The sequence below is a fragment of the Thermobia domestica genome, chromosome 18 (assembly GCF_964235325.1).
Source record: "Thermobia domestica chromosome 18, izTheDome1.hap1.1, whole genome shotgun sequence".
In the NCBI taxonomy this organism is placed as follows: Eukaryota; Metazoa; Arthropoda; class Insecta; order Zygentoma; family Lepismatidae; genus Thermobia; species Thermobia domestica.
The window spans coordinates 58,481,856-58,504,107 of NC_137471.1; the positions used below are offsets into that span (position 1 = coordinate 58,481,856).

The 22,252-nt window shown below is 36.2% G+C and overlaps 1 protein-coding gene across 1 annotated transcript in view; it reads left to right on the forward strand.

Moving 5' to 3' along the window:
- Window positions 1–22,252, forward strand: part of LOC145675876 (E3 ubiquitin-protein ligase ZNRF2) — a 543,238-nt gene that overhangs the window by 428,669 nt on the left and 92,317 nt on the right. The window contains exon 2 of the mRNA XM_081746662.1: window positions 2,629–2,724. Coding sequence (XP_081602788.1) covers window positions 2,629–2,724 — 96 coding nt within the window. The remainder of the gene's footprint in view (window positions 1–2,628; window positions 2,725–22,252) is intronic.

Consider the following 22,252-nt stretch of genomic DNA (forward strand, 5'->3'; position numbering starts at 1 on the left):
TACATTTAGAAACATATATTGCATTTCCGTTACTATTGGCGCATTGTAGAGTTTATTATCCCTTATATCCAGAGTAAAATTTACCTATGAAAAGCATAACATTTCTTAAAAGCAAGACTTGCAAGCAAGACCAAGACTACCCGGTTCTTGGTCTTGGTTTTGCATTTGCTCATCACTAAAATCAAGTATCCCAGTTCTTTTTTGACATGGATTTAAGCTGTTTTCACTTTTTGTATTTTTTTTAATAGTCATGCAATAGAAAATGTGTAATTATGTATATGTCCGACTTCTTGATTGAGCCACTGTACGTTTGTTGGATACATCACAGGAGATACTCAAAGTGTCAATAAATAGTAATAATAATAATAATTATTATTATAATAAATAAGATATAACTAGTAATAATCTTTATAATACAAGAATACTATTCCCTCATAGGTGTGTCTATCTGCTCCGCATCTCTGATGCCAATAGATAGTTCTAGTGCCAAAATAATTTAACAGATTTCGTTGCACCTTATAAACTGGATTGTTTCATTTTAATTACAGTATTTCAAAATAAGACAAAGCACAATTTTAGCCTGTATTTTTTAGGAAGCCAAAGGCTTGAGGGGAACAACTAGTAATAATAATCGTAAAGATAAGGGGAAAAGATTGAAGGATTCTCTTACTACAGAGAAAATATTTTTTGTGTGTGGTGGAGTAAAGTGAAGACATGGAACTAAGACTAAAAACATGGGCGCAAGTAGGACGTTCATCTATTTTCACATAAGGCCCTTGGTTCAATCCTAAATCGCACCACGTAGCTTTTGTGGTGAAAAAAAGCATCATGTTCATGGGTTTTCTATAGGAATTGCCACGTTTCCTCCCACTTTTTTGATTCAACAATTTCCTTTTTTCTCATCAACATGCCTCGTTTCGCCTAAACAGTGTAACCTTCGGACGTAAAACTAAAAAGATTTCATTTCATGTTTCTCATTGGGCGCGAGCAAACCACTCCCGTAATTCCGTAAAACCTTTAGCCCTCAATTTTACGACTTGTTGCGACCAATGTTTATACAGTAATATAAATACAATATAGTGTAATGCGTTTCTAAAGTTTTGCTAATAAGGAAGTAACACTGAATAACTTTACAAGATATTTTTCCTTCTAGTGCATTTTATAAAGCATTACTTTGATAAGTTATTTATTTATTTATTTATTTATTTTTGAGAATACTAGCTGAACCTGAGTTCTCTACACAGTGCATCATTTCACAAATGAGCATGAATCTCCTTGTCATTCCTCACATCTGTACATGCCCCTTTACAGACACAAGTGAAAGACTTCTTGATAAAAATCGACAAGGGGTACCATAAAAGGTTTTTTTTATTATTATTTTTTCAATATTTGGCACCGTTTTGCAAGATATGAGCCTGCTTCCGGTTAGAGTTCCTAATTCATGTATGGTCAGCGTTTTCTTTCTTGCATGCAGTATGTAATAAGCAAATGCATTACATACACAATTAATTATAATGGCAGTCATATATGGTGTTCATTGGGGAAAACACTCCAAAAATATTCATCTTACACTGGAGAAATGGTTTCCCCTTTGTTTTTCATTATCATTTGGCTATGAAACAAACACCTGAGAGATATACAACCTCTGTATACAAATATGTGGTGTTGGAATGTGTACCTTATAGGATATGATGCTTTCTTAAAATTTCAACACTTCCAATGTACCCTTAAAAATATAATAAAGAAATAACGGTCATGTTCTTTAAACATTCAATTAGAACTGAACAATCTACACAAAATTTACAATCGATAAGTGAAAACGGCATCTTTCTAGAACCTTATTTCCTGAGAACTCGCTGTCGAAAGGATTGGCCACAAACATACAAATTGTTCCAGCATTTTAATATATAGATTCTTTTGAACTTATTTAGTGTAAGGAAACAACTAAAAGTTTTAGAGGACTTCAATCTTGTCACAAGGGGTTGCAACCACCTGAGCACCTCCTAGCTATGAACCTGCATAATATTAGAGTAACATATTGTAAATATTAGATATACTCGCTCTTTATTGAAAAGAACGTGTTATTTGTTTCTTTAACCCACTTACAACGCTGCCACAATCTACACGAATTGAACGATCCTCATCGACTGTTGAAAATTCAATAACCAGATAATATTACAACGCACTTCAAAGAATTGCCTTGGATTCTAAAAACCACCTGAAATTTACGTCCTGTTCAATTAATTTTTGTACCTTTGTTAAATTATATGGCTTAAGAGAATATCGAAAATCGTTGTTTTTCTGTCAGTATAATATAATGCCTGATTTTAGTATGAAATGGCCATGTGTGGAGCTGAAAACTACGTGAGCAGTAAAACTTGTTTTCGAAAGATTTACTGGCGTGTAATCAGTTGGATAGAGCTTAATCACATTGAAAGCTTGCTAATGCTTGCTAAACCTTTCAGAAGGTCATTTGCAATTCAAAGTATATGTAAAACGATAGCAAAGAGCATCAGGAAATTACCTGCCAGTTCAATGTAAACACAAAATGTTACTTATTTTAAATTAAGGCTTCCACGTGTATATTCAGATTTTAATCTAAGTTTTTTTCTGCGCTTTTCTTTTCAGGGATAAAATGTCCTGTGTGTTCCAAGTTTGTGTTGCCAGATGACATAGAATGCCATCTTGTAATGTGCCTGACGAAACCTCGCCTCAGTTATAACGGTGAGTATTTACAGTGCTTTCATTAGGTTACTTTTATGTTTGTTTGAGTCAAATCATATAACTTAAATAATGTCATGTTTTTTTTCGTATAACTAGAGATCCAATGACAATAAAATATTTTCACAATTTTCTTTGGCTTATCATTGTATTGCAAAATGAAGTTATTACAGATGTACTTAGATTGTGTAGATACGTAGCAACGTCAATTAACTGAGCATCACTTCAGTAGATGACAGAAACAGTGGTGGTTCGAGACCGTTGTATGGTCCCTTTACGGAGAAGTTAGCTGAGTAATGCCTAAGAAGTCAATAGTAACCGTGAAATTTACGAAATACAGTTCTGTATGACCCAAATAACCTTTGAAATGAAATGTTTTTATAAAATTCAGTTTGTATGCATCTATTATTATTATTATTATTATTATTATTATTATTATTATTATTATTATTATTATTATTATTATTATTATTATTATTATTATTTCTAAAATGAAGAAATGGGACAAAAACTAAACGAAATGAGCGATTTAATGGGTAAGTTAAGTTTCTTATCCACCACTTAAAAAGCTCCCAATGCTTGTCTTAGTCCCTTCTTCATTTTACCCCAAGTGAAGTAAACATTTTTTATTACATATTAACATTAAAGAAATTAGGTGTAGACGGGTTACTTAGCATTAGTAAATACTGTTTACCCCACCTTGTAATTTTGTTTTCTTATTGTCTGATTAATGCAACAGTCATTGCCAGTTATATACATTTATATTGATGGAAATTATAGTGTAAGGCAGTTTACCATCCCACGACAATTTCCTCCCAGAAAAATCTAAACTCACAAAAATGCGTTTCAGCTCACTGTAGTAACTAAATAAAATTATCTGAATTATTTAAATAATAAGTTGGAATGAAACTTACATGTTGAGTGAATTCATATACACAGTTTCTTCCAGCAGAGTTCACCAAGGTTCGAACATATGAACCTCTACTACAAATGTGAATATTGTGTTACTGAACTACCAAGACTTCTGGTACTGGCAAGTAGAATCTCATCTGCCGTGAAAGCAAATTGCTGTGGAGTGGACAACTTGTATGAAACTTACGATACGTAAATATTAATTTACATGGATAGTGGAAATATCACATAGTAAGAAATATTTTGATACTCAACTGACGCTCAGTTAATTCATGCACGTGTTATTACTGTGGTTTCATTAACCCTTGTTTAAAACTAACACACCACGGTACATAGAAGTTAATTACACACATTAACCTTGTTTTTTACGTAAACTAATGTCATCCAAGTTTGGAAAGTAATTAGATAGAAATGAAAAGCACTTATTACGACTGTAAAATCTCGTTTAAATGTATTAATGTCATGTCAAAACCAATGAAGCGTCATTAATACTCACTAAGACATTAATGCATTGCATACGCCTAAATTAAAGGTGATCCTACGCCTAAATTAAATTAAAGGCGTACTAAATTAAATTAAAGTACGCTACGAATTTTTTATACAGTTTCTGGAAAAGCACTTCTTCCTCATTTTGATCTGTTTCTAAAGAGTTATTTTTACATCTCATTCAGCTAATCAAATGCTCTTACATTGCACGTAAACTTCCCCCAAGTGCTAAGATATGCGTGACTTTCTGTATACAACCAGACATACAAGTATTCAGGGTTGACTATGGAGAAGAATTATGGGAATTTTTTGGATGGGATTAGTTAAGAATGGTTGGGGAGAGTTGGGGAGAAAAGAACTATGTACTAGATAAATTAGGCGTTTAAGTGTTTAGAGCGTCTAATAATTTAAGTTGTTCTTGGAGTCATAACCGCTGTTTTACTTCATTTCAAATTTAATTTACGTACGTTTTGAAATCTTGTCAGTTTTTTGAAACATGCTTAAAATTGATGTAGAATTAAAACACTAGTGAAGACCTCGGTGTAGGAGACCCTTGTTCAATTCCCAATGAAGTTCATGTGATTCAGATCCCACGTTAAACTGAATTTTATGACTCTTTACCTTCGGTGCCGAAAAGGGCGTAAAGCTCCACAACAACAACGAATGGAATCCAAAAACCATCCAAATTATTATAAATGTAAATCCGTGAAAACTTCACGAAAGTTTCGGACGTTGCTGAAAAATAAAATTATTGTTCAACGCAGGGGCGTAAATAAGGGCCCCACAGAACCTGCATTGCGGAGGGCCTTAAGCTATCAGGAGGCCCCAAATCGTGAAGCGGGACGTAGAGAAGGAGCCCCACTCCACACTATCTGCGGGAGGGCCCCCAAGCCTTTAGTTACGACACTGGTTCAACACCTTTAAATTATTCACAAATATTCCAAAAAGGTGAAAGAAGTGATCGTCGCACTGTAATTTACAGGTACTATTTCTATAATTTGATTTTTTGTCTTTAACGTACAGTGAATCTCCATTATAATTATTTGCATTGAATTCACACGAAGCACCATACTTTACAAGGTAATTTGCAATTCATTATTCGTTCTGATTAAACCAGCGTGATTCTAATTCCCGTCTGTATCTGTGATGCGTAATTTTTTAAAACATTATTTGTTTACTAACATTGAAAAGATTACAATTTCCCTCTCTCTTCATTCGCTTGATTAAAGGAATTTGTAGTTTCTATTGTCAACAGTGTTTCCCCGAGCTTTTACGACAAAAGACGTAATTGCAGGATGAATTGGGCAGGTTGCTATGGAAATGTCTGGTGATCAAACTTCTCAGATGGTAGAAAATCTCGTTTTGTTGGCTTAGTTTATGCCCTATTGAGATGCAAACAAAGAAATGGTTTCAATTGATCGTGTGCGTCGTTAATTTACAAAAGTGAAATGTTTATTTTTAGAAAACTGAGGTAGTGAGGAAATATTAGTCATGATGCAAATTTTGCTTTGTGAACAAACATTTCGGCTTGCACTTAAGATTTTGTCCCGTATCGTATAAAATATTTTAAATCTGTTTTCCCGATCTTCAGTGTTGATTTTTGAGTTAAGCTATATGCAGGATATTATTTCGTATTAACAGTCAGTTTTACGTTCCGCAGAGAATCAATACCTTCTGTGAACATTTCTCCAAAATAGACATTTTTTTTTCTCCTGTATCAGTCAATGAAAAAGTTAGAACTCGATTTATTTGTTAGACTTCTTAAATATGATATTCCATAGAAATTAATGTGTATTTACAAAAGAAACCAAAGGCTTTTTTTAAAAAATCAGTGAATCACTTAAAAGACAGTGAAGAACATAAAAAATAACGCGAACTAATAATTGTTTTCAGGATCTTTCGCGTAGTGTATAAATTTGGGTTCCAAACTGTTATGACTTCATAAACGGCGCACTGTAGGTTCTATAAGAAAAGGTTTGGAAACGGTTTACTAATAGAATTTTATATTCACTACCTGCCTCACTTTGTGCATCTTTAATGTTATTAATTTTCTTTAAATAAATAATTCAGTAAAATTCAAGAAAAGTAAGGGTGAGGTTAGCGAACAGCTTTAAACTTTTATATATATATATATATATATATATATATATATATATATATATATATATATTTGGTCTAGGAATTAATTCGTGCGGTTGGTACGCACACATTGAAGCTGTAGTACAAACACAAAATACATAAATACCTTAAGAAAAATATTGTCCATCGCTAGCCACCACTTTCGCCCATCTGTCAGGCAATGTACGGATTCCGTGGCGAAAGAAGTCCTCATCCTTGGAAGCGATCCAGTCAGAGACCCATGTTTCGATATCTTCTGAAGAAGTAAACCGCTGTCCAATCAAATCGTTGTTCATGCAATCGAACAAGTAGTAGTCCGAAGGAGCAACGTCTGGTGAATACGGCGGGTGGGGTAAAACTTCCCAGCCGACATTTTCTAAATAGGTTTTGACCGGTTTTGCGACATGTGGGCGAGCGTTATCATGTTGAACAATAAGTTTATCATGTCTGTTCTCCCATTCTGGTCGTGTTCTGGCCAGAGCTTGCTTCAAACGCATTAATTGTCGTCGATAACGTTCTCCATTCATAGTTTCACCCGGTTGCAGCAGCTCATAGTACACCACACCTTTCATATCCCACCATATGCACAGCATAACCTTTGCACAGTGAATATCTCGTTTTGGTTGTGATGGACCTGGTTCACCTGGTTTCACCCAGGCCTTTTTTCGTTTAGGGTTCTCGTAATGGATCCACTTCTCATCACCCGTAATAATTCGATGCAGAAACCCCTTTCTGCTCTGTCGTTGAAGCAGCAATTCGCAAATGGTTTTTCGTCTTTCAACGTCTCTGTCTTTCAATTCATGTGGAACCCAATGTGACATCTTTTGAATCATTCTTATGGCTTTCAAGCGTTTGGAGACTGTTGTTTGATCAACGCCTAATGCTGCTGCAAGTTGTTCCTGCGTTTGACACGAATCCTGCTCGAGCAATGGTGTCAATTCTTCGTCTTGAAATTTTTTTGGCTGTCCAGCTCGCTCTTGGTCTGCCAAGCCGAAATCACCACTTCTAAACCGTGAAAACCACTTCTGACACGTTCGCTCAGCTAGAGCATGGTCACCATACACTTCCACCAAAATACGATGACTTTCAGTCGCACTTTTCTGCATGTTAAAGTAATGCAGCAGGACACCCCGCAAAAACACTTTATCAGGCACAAATTGCGCCATGTTCACTTAACTACAAACTGGTGTTGTTGACGCTTTAATCCACTGCCCTATACTACGAACGATACGCGATGACAGGGGTTTGCAACACATGTGTGGATACACGGAACTGTGGGACGCTCCGTTCGTTGCGCCATCTCTTGTCCACCCGCACGAATTAATTCCTAGACCAAATATATATATATATATATATATATATATATATATATAAACAATATAAAGTTGTCATTCGAAAATAAAATTGCTTCCCCACTGCAAGACGTAGGATTGCCTACGGGAGTTGTTGAAGCTGTCTCGTCTGAAAAAGGTGTCGTAAAAGTGAAGTTTGGAAATGTGTGGTCGTCACGAAAATTGCCTCGCCTCGCCTCGTGGGCACCCCTAGTTAGTTTTTCGTCTGCCAGTAATTTTGGAACAAATTGGCTAATTGAGAAACGCAGTGGCTTAATGATAGAGCGCTCACCTCTGCTGCGTGTGGTCTCTGGTTCGATAACAGATGTTACAATTTTGTAATGTACAACATCATGTGTTTTCTCGTTGTTCTCCCGTTTCCTCCCACATAAATAGTAAAATATATTTTATAGATATATTTCTGCTGTTATATATTATTCATTGTTAGATGACAGAAAAAAAGAAGTGTTCTTGTAATTAAAGCACGTATTATGTTTTCAATAACTAAGTAAATAGGTATGACTTATTTTTTTCTTTATGAAAGTTTAAACACGTTTTCGCAATGAGTAAGAAAAATAAAGTAAAATTAATCTAATATTAACATAAGTGAGAATGCGTGTCTTTATGTCATCAAAACGCACGAGATATTTGCATATTTATGTTGTGGTTAATTTTCATTACATACTTCAACCTTGATGATTTGTGTAGGTAATAAAGACTCCACCCAGATGAGGGAATCACCAGTATCAATATTTCTTATATTCCGTTTCAGAAGTATATATGAAATACAGGAATCAAAATTTAGTTATAATTTATTTCTCTTCCCGAGTTTTCGCTCCTGCGTGTTCCATATGTGTGGCATTTTCCTTATATAAAGCAGTTTACATAGTACTGTTTATACTCGAATTAATCGCTCTTAGCCTTACAACTAGACAGAATATTTAATAAAAACTTTTACTTTCTGGATTGTAGTTGTAACTCTTGAACGGTAGTAGGAATAACAGTTGAAATGAACCTTAACAGAGTAAGGTCCAATGCTTGCGAGTTAGTCTGTCTGACTGTGAGAGAACTGAAGTCCATTGTTCCCATGCTCGAGTCGGGAACTAAAATTGCCGGTTAAGGTTGGTAGTCTTAGAAGCCGGATAACGAATCAACATGTCGGAAATATTCGCATGATGGATACCGGAGACTGGTAATATTAGGATGACTAATATGCTCTAATATCATAAGGTAATTCCTTCCTCCGATTCCAATACTTTGATGTGGTCATTGTATGAGGCAATGGCAATTGAGTAACTTATATTGGATCGTTGAAAATTAAGTGTTTAATTAGGTTAGATTGTAAAACTTTTAAATCAGTTTTTGAAGTAGCATACAACTCTCGGTAGAATCAACATTGTCAGGACGAAACCTTACGCAATTAGTAGAAGTCGGCTCAGAGAGAGAGAGAGAGAGAGAGAGAGAGAGAGAGAATAACATTAGGGCGTAACTCTGCCAACTATGGAGAACATGTCCTCGATGTTGTATTTTGTTCAGAAATATAATTTAAATAGAAGAATCAAAGCATTGTTTCAAAAGTAGGCTATATACATAGTAATTATATCATGAACACAAAATACAGTTGCCAATATGCCGATAGATAGCGTTTGACTTGATGTGTATTAATAATTGGTTATAAATACACGGCCATACTTTTGAAAATAACTTTTACTATTAGTAACTTACTACTTAATTTGATGCCACAATATCAGTATGAATGCTCATATGCGATTATCGTTGTTACTAACCAAAGCACAATTCTTTGGTAAGTGTATGCGTGTGTGCAGAATTTTAGTTAGACCTATTGTGTTGACTACCCTTGCTTACCGATGAGTACCTGCGAAAGTTTCCAAAACTGGAAAGATTGATAGTTTTTTGCGTTATACAGGGAGTTTGTGAATTAAAGTAATGTTTAATCGTCAAGAGAGTAAAACACGTATAATTTTTGATACATCACTAAGTGCAGTACTCCATTTAGTTTTATGATCATCTAGTCTGCTAATTCACGACGCTCTTAGTTATGGTGTATTTGCGTACAAGTTCTCATCTGGTTGATCCTGTTGGGAGACGTGTGTAGGTGGTTGTGGAGCAATCTCGTGGCCACAACGCTCGCTCGATTTAATACGCGTAGACTTCGGTGTGTAGGACTACATTTAAAAAAAGGCGTAGTTATTTTTCCCTTCCTAGGGGTGTTGAAAAATGTGAATTTAGATAACAAGCCGTAGGGTTTGCTAACCGTAGCCTTAGGGGATAACATGCGGTTCGTAGGGTTTGAGACGAAATTTGTCACAGCTGCATAGGAATGCGAACGAGACAAGAGTTTTTAGTGTGACTCATTAGGAAAATGTGTCGTGAAAGTGATCTCATTTCGGAAAATGTATCTTCGTATTGGAAGAGCTCTATCTCATAACGAAAGCTGTCTCCTCTCGTCTCATGCGCCACCCTACGGATGGGATGGGTCTGTGTTATAAAACATGCATACGTTGAGAAGTTTGTCTTGGAGCCAAACTGGTGGGTGTAAGTCTCATCCTGGGTTACATATTTTGGATTTCCATCACAGCTTGTTCACTCTCTCATACAAAATACCAATAGTCTGTAATAAGTCGAAAAGTTATTTTTCGATTCTGCAATACCATATGATTGATGGAATCAGTGTTCGTTTGAGTCACCTTTGTCGTGGTTTCAGTCTTGCAGGGTTCATTTCAATAGACGTCTGCCTTTTTTGAAATTGCAGCACAATAACAAAGGCGCATAGTCCCGCTACCCCCATCAAGGTTACCTTATATTAAGTTTACTTTCTTCAGGAGCTATTTCCTTCTTACTGAGATACTCAATGACCATGACCATTCAGATTACTGCGTTTCAGGACCTGTAAAACGAAATACACAGATGAGACAAGCTGAATATATAGCACCACAGCTTCCAAAAGCCAGGTGGGACTAAGGACCAGGCAATCCGCCAAAATAAGCCTCAGGAAGTAAATTTTATATCGACTAATGGAGACATGGCATGTAGAAGAAAGAGTGGAGGGGGAGTTGGTATTGTTCTTAGCGAGCTATGTTCTTTGTGAACTTTACCCAGGCAATGAATGTTATTGGATTTTATATATGTTACTCTTTTAAAGTGGTATGGAGGGGACCAGTATATACAACACTTAGTTTTAGTTTCTTAGAAACGATGCACCAAACTGTCGGCCTTGATAAAAGAGTGTCTAGGAGATGTTTCTCTATGTACAGTTCTTTCCAAATCATTCATTTCGACAGTATTTGTGGAATCGAATATACCACTCTGTAACAACATAGGAGGGGGTTAGAAGCGGCGCTACGAAAAAATAACATGTTGTACAGTGAAGGGCCAAACTTACGTGTCCTGTATGAATTGTTTTTTAAAGATTTTTTGTTTATGCCCTGTATATATTTAAGTACTAAAATACCTATATAATGTATTTGAGTATTAATTTTCTTTTTTAAAAATGGGTTTAAAATGTCAAAATCACTGTAGAATATAGGCTAGGGCTAGGAGGCACCAAAAAGTCATTTTGCCCAGGTGAATATTTTGACTTGGTTCGCCGATGCCAGGTGCTGATACTTCTAATCAGTGGCAACTCTTGAGAGAAATAGCATAGGTAAAAAAGAAAGCTGCTTTTATCATTTAAAACCTAAGGAAAGAAGGCACACTAAATTATTGTAAAAAAGAATAAGAATATGAGAAGTTTTTTTTTCCCCTTAGTTCGGAGGGATAGAAGTTTAATTTTCATTGTTCTGACTTCAGACACGACTCGCCACTGATTCTAATACAGATACTACTTTTGAATGTAATTGTAATATTTCTGTGAAGCTAGGTATTTGTCAATCACTCCTTGTACAGTACATACATTATTCGACAATGTGTACACATTATGGAGTTTATTATTATTAGTCTATTATTTATTATTATTATTATTAGTAGTAGTAGTAGTAGTAGTAGTAGTAGTATTAGTATTATTACAGTTTATTTTCTTCAAGACTGCTATTTTCAAACATCTTCAAATTGATTAGTGTTGGTACGAGACGAGCCGGGACACTAAATAAGATTTTCTCGTCTCGTGTTGTAAATTTAACCACAAAATTTATGCGTTGTTTTTTTTTCCTTCATTTCACCTAGAAATTACGAGAATCTTTCCGCGTAACGAGAGGTCCACGGAGGTTGTGATATAGAAATATTTAAACAATATTTTTTTTATTGGGGTATATTGGGTAGTGACCTGCGTATTATTAAACGTTCATAGATCGTCTTCATTAAGTTCGTTCTTTCACGTTATCAACTTATATTTTGTTATACTATGAATTATGTAACACTAAAGCAAGGTTTGAGATCTATAACTTGGGTAAATTAGTGTTGTCCACGAGATTCGAGAAATTTCTCATCTCGTCTCTAAATCGAGACAAAAAACTGTCATGTTTCTCATTATCTCGTGTCGAATTTGAACTAATTGTAACCATCTTTGAGTTGCTCCCTAACGTTATCCTGTATTATGAAATAGCAAGAGCATTATAAAAGTGTTTCGTAATGCTTATATGTAAATGCAGTGTAGTGACTTAATGTTTTTATTTATTTATTTTCTTTACTATTTCATAAACCAATACGTTGAATGGTGTTATTTCCGTAGACGTGATAACTGTCACTTTTGCCCAAGTGGTCAGGTGAAGATTTTTCCCTTCCTCGTGAATCATGAATACGCTGTCCGTACCGATCGGCTGTTGACTTCATTGCGCCCTCCTAGGGAAAGCGGAAACGAGAATGGCTGCATTATTCAATAAAAACAGATAGAAACGGCGCTACACACTACTCGGTCAATACGTGCTGCTGGCTCACTTCGCGCTAAGCGATTTCATGCTCTCCTATGATTTCCATTTGCACATCAGATCACATACGCCGCGAACACTAAATATAGATAGCAGAAACAAAATTCAAGAGATTTTTTTTTTTCACTTCTGTATCCATATATTATGAAAAAAAAAATGAAATTGACTTTGACTTTACATCATAATGGGAAAAGAACTGAGTAAACAATTTGAACTTAAAAAAAAAAAAAAACGCAATTGGTTTATATCGCAAACTGGGATTTTGTTACACCACTTTGGGTATCACATATATTTTTAAAATATATGCCAAAAATTGTTCTGAGGACCCCCAAACTTGGTGTACAAAACTCTTTATTTAAAATGAACAGACACGTGTCCGAGCATTTTCGAAAATTCTGTTTCAAGTGAGAAAGGGGAAAATTTTTCGTATTTACCCACCATTCAAACAAACATTCTAACATCATCACAAGAAAATAGCTCGTTATTTGAAATGATTTTTTAATATATCTTTTGTACTTTCCTCGAGTTTTTTTTTTTTAATCATGTTACTTTAATTAAAATGCATATGCTCAAGGAACCGGAAACTTGCATACCACGTGCAAACAAGCGTGTTCGCTACTCCGTGCCAAAGTGATTTTATATGTTAGGGACGGCCAAAATTTTCCGGAATTGAAAATTTCACTTTCCGGATTGCGGAAAAATCCGGAATTCGGAAAAAATGCAGAATTTTTTCGAAATGGATTTTTTCTAAAATCCGGAACTTTTCCAAATTCCGGAATTATTCTGATTTTACTTTTCGGCTTCCGGAAAGTAAAAATTCCGGAATTGGCCATCCATTATATATATATATATATATATATATATATATATATATATATATATATATATATATATATATATAAGGGTGGTTCAATATCAATAATTGTCGTCTCTGACCTGTAAGCAGTATTATTTTTCCTAAAAGTCTCCTTTCAAAGTAATGCACTTCTTCCACCTATGCTGTAAAGCCACTATGCCAGCGTCAACGAAAGTTTGGCTGAGCCGTGAGCCATTCCTCCACAGCTTCAATAACAAGTGCATTTGAGTGAAACTTTTTTCCCTTGAAGTGCTCCTTCAACTTTGAGAACAGATGGGTCGCTAGGGGCGAGATCAGATGAGTAGGAAGGATGTTCCAACACATCAAAACCTGCAGCATGGATTGCAGCACCAGTAAGATGGCTTTTGTTGGCCGGAGCATTATCTTGGTGGAACAGCACTGTTCGCTGCAATATCCCCCGCCGTTTTTCCTTATTTGCTTCGTGTAACGTAGGGATTAGGGCTGCATAATAGGCCCCCGTGATAGTGTGTCCAACCTCCAGGTAGTCAATAAGGAGCACACCCTTCGCACCCCAAAAAATTGTGGCCATAACCTTGCGTGCTGATGCTTACACCTTGAACTTGCGTGGGGGAGGCGAACTGCTGTGCCGCCACTTCATGCACTGTCGTTTGGACTCGGAATCATAGTGGTGGAGCCACGTCTCATCAACTGTCATAAATCTATCACAGAACTGTTTCAGGTTTGCCCCCATAAACTCCAAACTAGCCCTTGAACATCAAATTCTGTCTTTTTGATTTTCACGAGATAACATTTTGGGTATCCATCGTGCTGACACCTTTCTGAATCCCAAGTGTTCATGCACAATAATTCATTGTTCATGTCCTCGTGAATCTCCTTTGGGCTTAACCCCTTTTCCTGGAGGTACTTGATGACAGCTTGTTGTTCGGTTTTCTCCATTTTTCAAGCTAGGTGCCACCTCTCAGACCTGAAACGACAAAAAAGAATATTAATATAGCAGCTATGGTTCTGAAATTTAGCATATAGGCATCTAAGACATTAGGCTACAATATCAGCCATCCCAGCTCAAGTATTTTAAATATGCCGGGGACAATAATTATCGAACCTCCCTCGTATATATATATATATATATATATATATATATATATATATATATATATATATATATATATATATATATATATATATATAATATTGTGTGTGTGTGTGTGTGTGTGTGTGTGTGTGTGAGGGAACAAATTGAACTGTGCCTCCCCCATAACACACTCCTAGCTACGGGCTTGCTTAATATGACATCGGGGTTTGCATATTCGGAAACTAGCATGTCTGCTCATTCTCGTCATTGCCCGAGGAACCTGTCGGTAACCGGAGATAGTGCCCCACAAATAAATAATCCGTGATTGTGGGCTGGTTTTTGTCACTTCTTTTGAGGATGCTGCTGGGTCTCTGTGGTTTTATAGGTATTGTGCGGCGTAGAATTACGCAGCAGAGTCAGGGGATGAGGATAGATTCAAAGATCTCCAGTGGCGCACAGTGACCCGACAATTTATCTAAACACGGTCGGGACCGTCGATCGGTTTTTCGACTCCTGTTCGAACAGTTTGCGACATTGAGACCAACGTATTCGTGACCTATAGAGCCTACCAGTTGGTTCTCTACGTACCCATATCCACTCTGGTACTCGCTGGTCAAGAAAGTGAGGAGTCACTAGAGATAGCCTTTGGTGGCTGAATTCGGACAGGCGCAGCTCGGGTTGTGATACTTTCCAGTAATAGGCGGCTGAAAATACGGTTTAACCCTCAAAAAATTCCTACAAAAGGTTTTTCAACGATTTTCTGTAGTATCAAATGTGCTGAATAACATATTAAAAGTTTACCAAAATTTGACCACGGGAAAGGCCCAATTTTCAAGATGGCGTTCAAAATGGTTGTTAACTCTTTTACAATCTTAGACTTTCATTCAAGTAGCTACTGGGTCATCACTATTTATCCTAGGATTATGGTTCGTACATCATTCTCTTTGGAATGAAACAAGCTTTCAAGTGGTGCCATCCAAATGTGTGTGCATGACCTATGTGGAAAGGGAAATTGAGAATAATTTGAGAAATTTCCCTCTTAAAAATCCCTTTTCTAAAGTTTTGCGCCCTCTGAAGCGGCCCCGCGTAAGAATACACGACCCAAACCTTCCTAGAGAAGTACTATGAGATATAGGCTATGTACGTGCCAAATTACATTGTGAAATCTTTAGTAGTTACGACAGAATAAAAAATTTACCAATATCCTACTCTGTGAATGTATCTAACCAAATATATAAGTAGACAATAAATAGGACAGAACATAAAAGTTTCTAACACAGTACTATTAATCCGGGTATTATCATTCGTAACTCATTATTTTTAGAATGAAGCAAGCTTTCCTATGGCATCATCTCCATGCGTCCATGATACACGTGAAAAGGGAAATTGTGGATAATTCGAAAAAAAATCCCCTAAAAATTCCATTTTCAGAAGTTTTGCGTCTTCTGTAGCGGCCCCAGATAAAAGTACTCTACCTTAATGTTTCTAGAAAATTACTATGATGAATAGACTATATGTGTGAGAAATTAAATTCTGAAGTCTTCAATAGTTATGAGAAAACAAAGCATTTACCAATATCCTACTCTGTGAATATACCTAACCGAACCTATAAGTAGGCAATAAATAGCACATTCTACAGTTTTCATCGTACAAAAGTTATTCTAGTGTCTACTCATATCTAATTTTATGGACTTAACACACATCTGCTACACCGAAATTCTAAACAGTACTTTCTTTATTCTTATTTTAGCAAAAATTAACAGAATTTTTCTTTTAACATATTTACAATCATTGTAAGATTTTTTCTTCCCATACTATTTCATTCAAAATATTTTGTTTCCTCAGTTTTCATTCTAATGTTTTTGAAGTGTATTTTTTATTGTCTTAAAATACATTTGTTACATCTAAATGGTAAGGAATAGTTTCTTTGTCCTTAGTTTACACAAAATTAAGATATGTTTTATTAAACATTAACGTATTTATGAATAGTCCTACCTTGCACGTTCATCCCAAACAAATTCATTGAAATTATTTTCACAGTTTTCTGTTTGGCAAGGTCTGTAAACAGATGTGCATGGTATTCCATACCTCTTGCAACTGCACCGTTTTGTTAGGCAGGCAGTTGAACAATTACAGTGAAGCATATGAAGAAGACTTTCTGGTGCAACAGATGTATCTGTCATAACAGGTATATACTGATTGTGCCATAGTTTCCACCTCCAACCAACTGCATTCATATCACTGTCATTTCTGATCTAAACCTTGATTTGGTAATAAACTTTAAAGCTGTGGTATTTTGTAAGAGGACTCAGTAGGAGGAAGGCACTCTGGAGTGATGAGTGACATGGAAGAAACAGTTTTTCTTTTACTGAAGAGTTGGTAGCGCAAAGAGGTCAGTACTTCTGCGTATAAACAAGATAGCCATTACCTTTACCCCTAACGATGCTACAACAGATTTTGTTTGATGTGGCAGCAGGAACACATTTCCACAGTTCTGATTTTTTTTTCACTGCTTATGAATCTTTGGAATACTGACTTCTTGCCTACACCAAATATGTGGGAAGTTGAATCACATTCTGTTTAAGCATAATGAACAACAGTTGCGAATATACATTACCACCCAGAACACGTTTCATTTCATTGATGTCATATATCTTACGAAGTGTAGACTTGTCCGAACGAAAATATAGGCCTTTATTATCAAACTGAGCACAATAAAGAAGAAGGATGAGTAAATCTGTATCCTCCCCAATCAATGTTGTTGAATGTTGCTCTGATGACTTGACAGATGCTTTGACGATATCTACGTCTGCATCTCCTGATGCATTGATAACACTGCAGCCACTTTTCTGCAGTTCTTCTGCCACCATGTGAAAAGTTCCTGTTTGTTGCCAGTTGTAGCAGGAAAATAATCTTTTTCCCCCTAGAAACTCTATTGCTTCATTGAAGCAGATAGTGAAATGGATGATTTGGTCTCCTCGATGATGTGTATTATCCTTGATGGAAGGACCAGCTTCGTAAAAGTCAAAAATAACATTTGCTTTACCATTATGTTTTATGGTAAATTCTACGTATGAACTTGCAATGCCACCATAACTCTTGCTTTTTATCCAAGGCAGCCGATGAAAAAGTGAACTACCATCTAACACACACTGTTCAGTTGCTGAAACCGAATCCATAATAGCTTGTTTAGTAATATACACCTCAATCGTATGAGCCAGTTGAGCTTTGTCACTTTTACGAAATTTATTTGGCGTCAAACATGGCTACTGCAAATGGACTGAGCTCATAGCTCAATACACGTTCTAAAGAAAGTTCTCAATTTTTTGACAACCAAAAATCGTTGATAGAGAAGAGCAGGATCAATGGTTCTGTCTTTGTCAATTTTAATGCTGGACTCGTTGGCAAGGGTTTTTGCTTGGTCTTTTGTTTTAAATGATACATTAAAATTGGTTTTCCAATTATATTTTGTACAATATTTTTCCTGATCATCTGTGAATTATGCACATTGACATCCTCTTTGGCAATTACACCCGTAACAATATTTCTCAAAGAGTCTGGTGAGAATGGCATAAATGTTACAAGTTTTTCTTTAATCTTCTCCAAGTCTCAGTGATCTCTTTTCATCCTTGACAATGTTGTTTCTCGGTGCTGATGGCTGGTTGTGTATGTAAGACCATTGAATTCCTGCATGGCATCGTGATATTGAGATGAGATAGGTGTGGACATTGTCCACAAAGCAAGCATTTCTTCAGTCATGCCACTTCCGTAGATCAACCTGCCACTGCTCTTTAAGGATCTTATTAATGTCTGCTCGATTACTAGATCTGGACTAAGGCCTGCCCAGAACTGGTTACTGCGGCGAATCACATGGAATCCCTTGGCAAATGCGGTATATACATCAGGATGCGGCTCTGCAGTTGACTCATTTCTTGCACATAGATATATGCAGATTTTAGGTAGTTATAGTGTCCAGCAGCAGCAAATATTGGCAGACAGTCTAACACCGCTTGCAGGTGCATCATCCAGGACCCTGTGCGATCTGCTTTGACGAGTGATCGGGCAATCTGCAACATTTTCTGATAGTTTGCCCAAAGTAAACCTGTTTCTGACCTGTGGCCAAATTCTGTCTTTCTTGTGTCCATAATTTTCTTTATTTCGATCAGCGTATCCGACTTTATGTCACTTTCGATTATAATCTGTTTCAATATCATTGATGAATATAGCGTTTCTGCTTCATTCACTAGTGACAAATTGTGCGCTGCTTTTTCTAGATCTGAGACAATTAGAAAGTTGAGACATTTGTCTAACAAGAGATGTCCACGTAAAGCCCTCTGTACTGGTTTCCCGGTCATCATACTTTATATTTTACCTACAAAATACCATTTAACAATCTTTACACGAAATCAGGTATGAAAGAAAGGGTTCATCGTCATTATTTTCTCGATAAGGTCGAACTTTGAAGAATGCTTGCTCTTAATCTTTGTTTTTGGGTCGGTCAGATCTACTGCGTTTCGCCTCTTAGTATTTATGGAACTGTAGCACTATGCAAAGCTCAGAACGAAAATTACTGCTACAAGAGTGATGGTAAACACAGCCAGCGGCGTGCAGGTAATGTCCATAAAATTCTATTCTTCCTTTCACGATACTCACCCGTTCATCTGAACGACTATTACAACACTCAATAATACTGTTCACAATTACTTCTATTTTCACATAACTAATACCAGCATTCCTGGTGTGACTGTAATACCGCAGAAGAGACAATTTATTTGGCTGTTAGAAGGAACTTAAGAGATCCTAGCACTTCTCTTTGGAGGTTTGTCTTTTTTGTTGTTTACTTTTAATGTCTTTTGTGTTGCTGTAGCAGTGTAATCTTATCCAGGGGCGCTTCAAAGGGCGTAAAACTTTAGAAAAGGGAATTTTAGGGGGAATTTTTCCGAATTATCCACAATTTCCCTTTCCACGTGTATCATGGACGCATGGGAATGATATCAATAGGAAAGCTTGCTTTATTCTAAAAACAATAAGTCACGAATGATAATACCCAGATTAATAGTACTGTGTTACAAACTTTTATGTTCTGACCTATTTATTGTCTACTTATATATTTGGTTAGATATATTCACAGAGTAGGATATTGGTAAATATTTTATTCTGTCGTAACTACTAAAGATTTCACAATGTGAATTGGCACGTACATAGTCTATATCTCATAGTACTTCTCTAGGAAGGTTTGGGCCATGTATTCTTACCTGGAGCCGCTTCAGAGGGCGCAAAACTTTAGGAAAGGGATTTTTAAGAGGGAAATTTCTCAAATTATTCTCAATTTCCCTTTTCACGTAGGTCATGCACATATTTGGATGGCACCACTTGAAAGCTTGTTTTATTCCGAAGAGAATGATGTACGAACCATAATCCTAGGATAAATAGTGATGATTCAGTAGCTACTTGAATGAAAGCCTAAAATTGTAAAAGAGTTAACAACCATTTTGGACGCCATCTTGAAAATTGGGCCTTTCCCGTGGTCAAATTTTGGTAAACTTTTAATATGTTATTCAGCACATTTGACACTACAAAAAACCGTTGAGAAACCTTTTGTAGGAATTTTTTGAGGGTTAGGTAGGTTTTTTTCATATCTGCAGCCGCCTATAACTGCTGGCCGGATGTGAACTAAATTTTGTAGCCGAATAGCCCATCGTCTAAGGAATAAAGTTCACTATATTTGGTGGCCGAGATCAGTCAGGAACACTCTGGGCTTGTATGTGGTACTTTATTTCTCAATAACTACTGGCCGGATCTGAATTAAATCCGGCAGGGTTGGCAAGTAATCCGGCAACATAGGCTGTGTTCCTTAGCTTTACACGCCAGGAGCTTCTGAGTTCGGTTCATCGAGTGTTATATTTGTCCTTTTCATAAAGCAATATTATTTCTAATTGTTTAGTACAAAATGGATTTTAGTTCGTGTGCAAAGTATAAGTTAGCGGTTAGCATATTTGCCTTTGGCGTGGGAGACCCGGGTTCGATTTCCGACGAGACGTCATGTGGTTCGGGTCTAACTTTTAAGCTTCAGGTTCTCGTCCCATAGAGCCTCGTTGCTGAAAGGAATGCTAAACTGTAAATCGAATCAAATCAGTCGTTACTATCCCAATGAATACTTATAGATGCTAATGTCGGTTAATATTAGCTGTAAGTTTTTTCGCCAATCAGGTGCACTTCAGAGCACTTTTGAACTTATCTTCAGATATTGAATATCTTCTCGGGAACATCATTAGACAGAAGTAGCAGAAAATTTTATTGGTGTGGAAAATAGTTTGTTATAATCTAGTATTTAAGTGAGTTGTTTCACCATAAAAGAATAAGCTTAAATTTAAATATTCTCACGTTTGTGACCTTATTTAATAAATAAACTAATTGATCATTTGCAACTTCGAAAATTATCAAAAGTAAGTCATTAAAAAGAAAGAAATTGGACTTCGCTTCACATTGTGAAATTGTGTGTTAGGCTTCCGAACTATAGGGACTCAAGGTTGAAACCAGATGTTGTGAATCCATCACTTCATGTCACAAAGCCACCAGAAAGATAGAATGAAAAAAGGAAAAAAAAAATCACTCCGATCGCGTTGACTGTGGTTCGATCTTGCTGGGGAAATGTTACAAGCTGTAATGGACCTGTTTGATCCATTACAGCATTTTGTGTGACTTTGTGTGTTCCCATTTTCCTTATATTAACCAAATTTAAATGTTATTAATTTTATTAATGTTGAATTTGAGTCATAATATCAATCTAATCTCCAAACTAAGAGATGACATGAAATTTATCTGCACCATTGAAATGTTGGCAAAATTGATAGTGAAATTAATGCCTGTTTTTATTCTTCTTCTTTGACCCTTGAAGTTCGATCTTTGTATGTTAGAAAAGAATAGTTTCGGTATGTAGAAAAATGGGTGATTGAAGTGTGATACATATACGTTTCCTTCTAAAGTGATAAATTTTATATATTGTTTCTGGACGTAATATAGCTTAAATAATGTCCAGCTAAATCTAAACGTCCGGAATCCGTAAGAATTCCGTGAATGGAATATATTCCTTTCCTCGTATTTGTATATTTGATAACCATATCAGGAACTTGCTGTTTAATCCTAAATTAGGTTAAACAAATGGCAATAGCAGTCACAGTTTTAATATTGACACTCAGGGGCTGATTCTGTTGTACAATGCGTTGGTTTTATATTAATGTAATTGCGTGTCTAGTGTGCTTCATGTTGTTAAAGGAGATCATTTATAATATATTCTGCGACGAAGATTATTAATTATAGTAGATATAAATATTTGATGAAGTGAATAAATAAATGAATAAAAATATGAAATAAGCTATGATAATTATGTGTACTGTATACGTAAAATAATGATTCTCCTTAGACGCTTGATGGTTAATGTAAACGTGATTTGTACGTGGAATCATATGTCGCATCAGAAACTGCATACGCCCCTTAACCTAATTGGAGCTAAATAAAAAGTGATCGTTAAGTATTCCTGATATGTTATAATGCTTTGTGTTTTCTCCTCCTGGTGTGGCTTTCCTGCGTGGTGCAACATATCTGCAGTCTACACTCCTTAAAGAGTAGCAGTACAAAATTGGCGACCGTTGATCTAGGACCTAGAAACTTGTGTGGAGAAGAAGTTTCGTGCACGACGGAGTGAGAAGTAACCGAGGAGAAAACAGGACCTATTATCTGAGAGGAAGGAGATATCCAGAAGCGGATGAATTATGCGATTCTGGTCAAAATATGTTCTTAATGGATAACACGAAGGAACAGAGTAAAGTCAGAACGCATGCCTGCTGTGTGAATAAAACGGTATCAGCTAAAGAAGAACGTAAAATAGTGG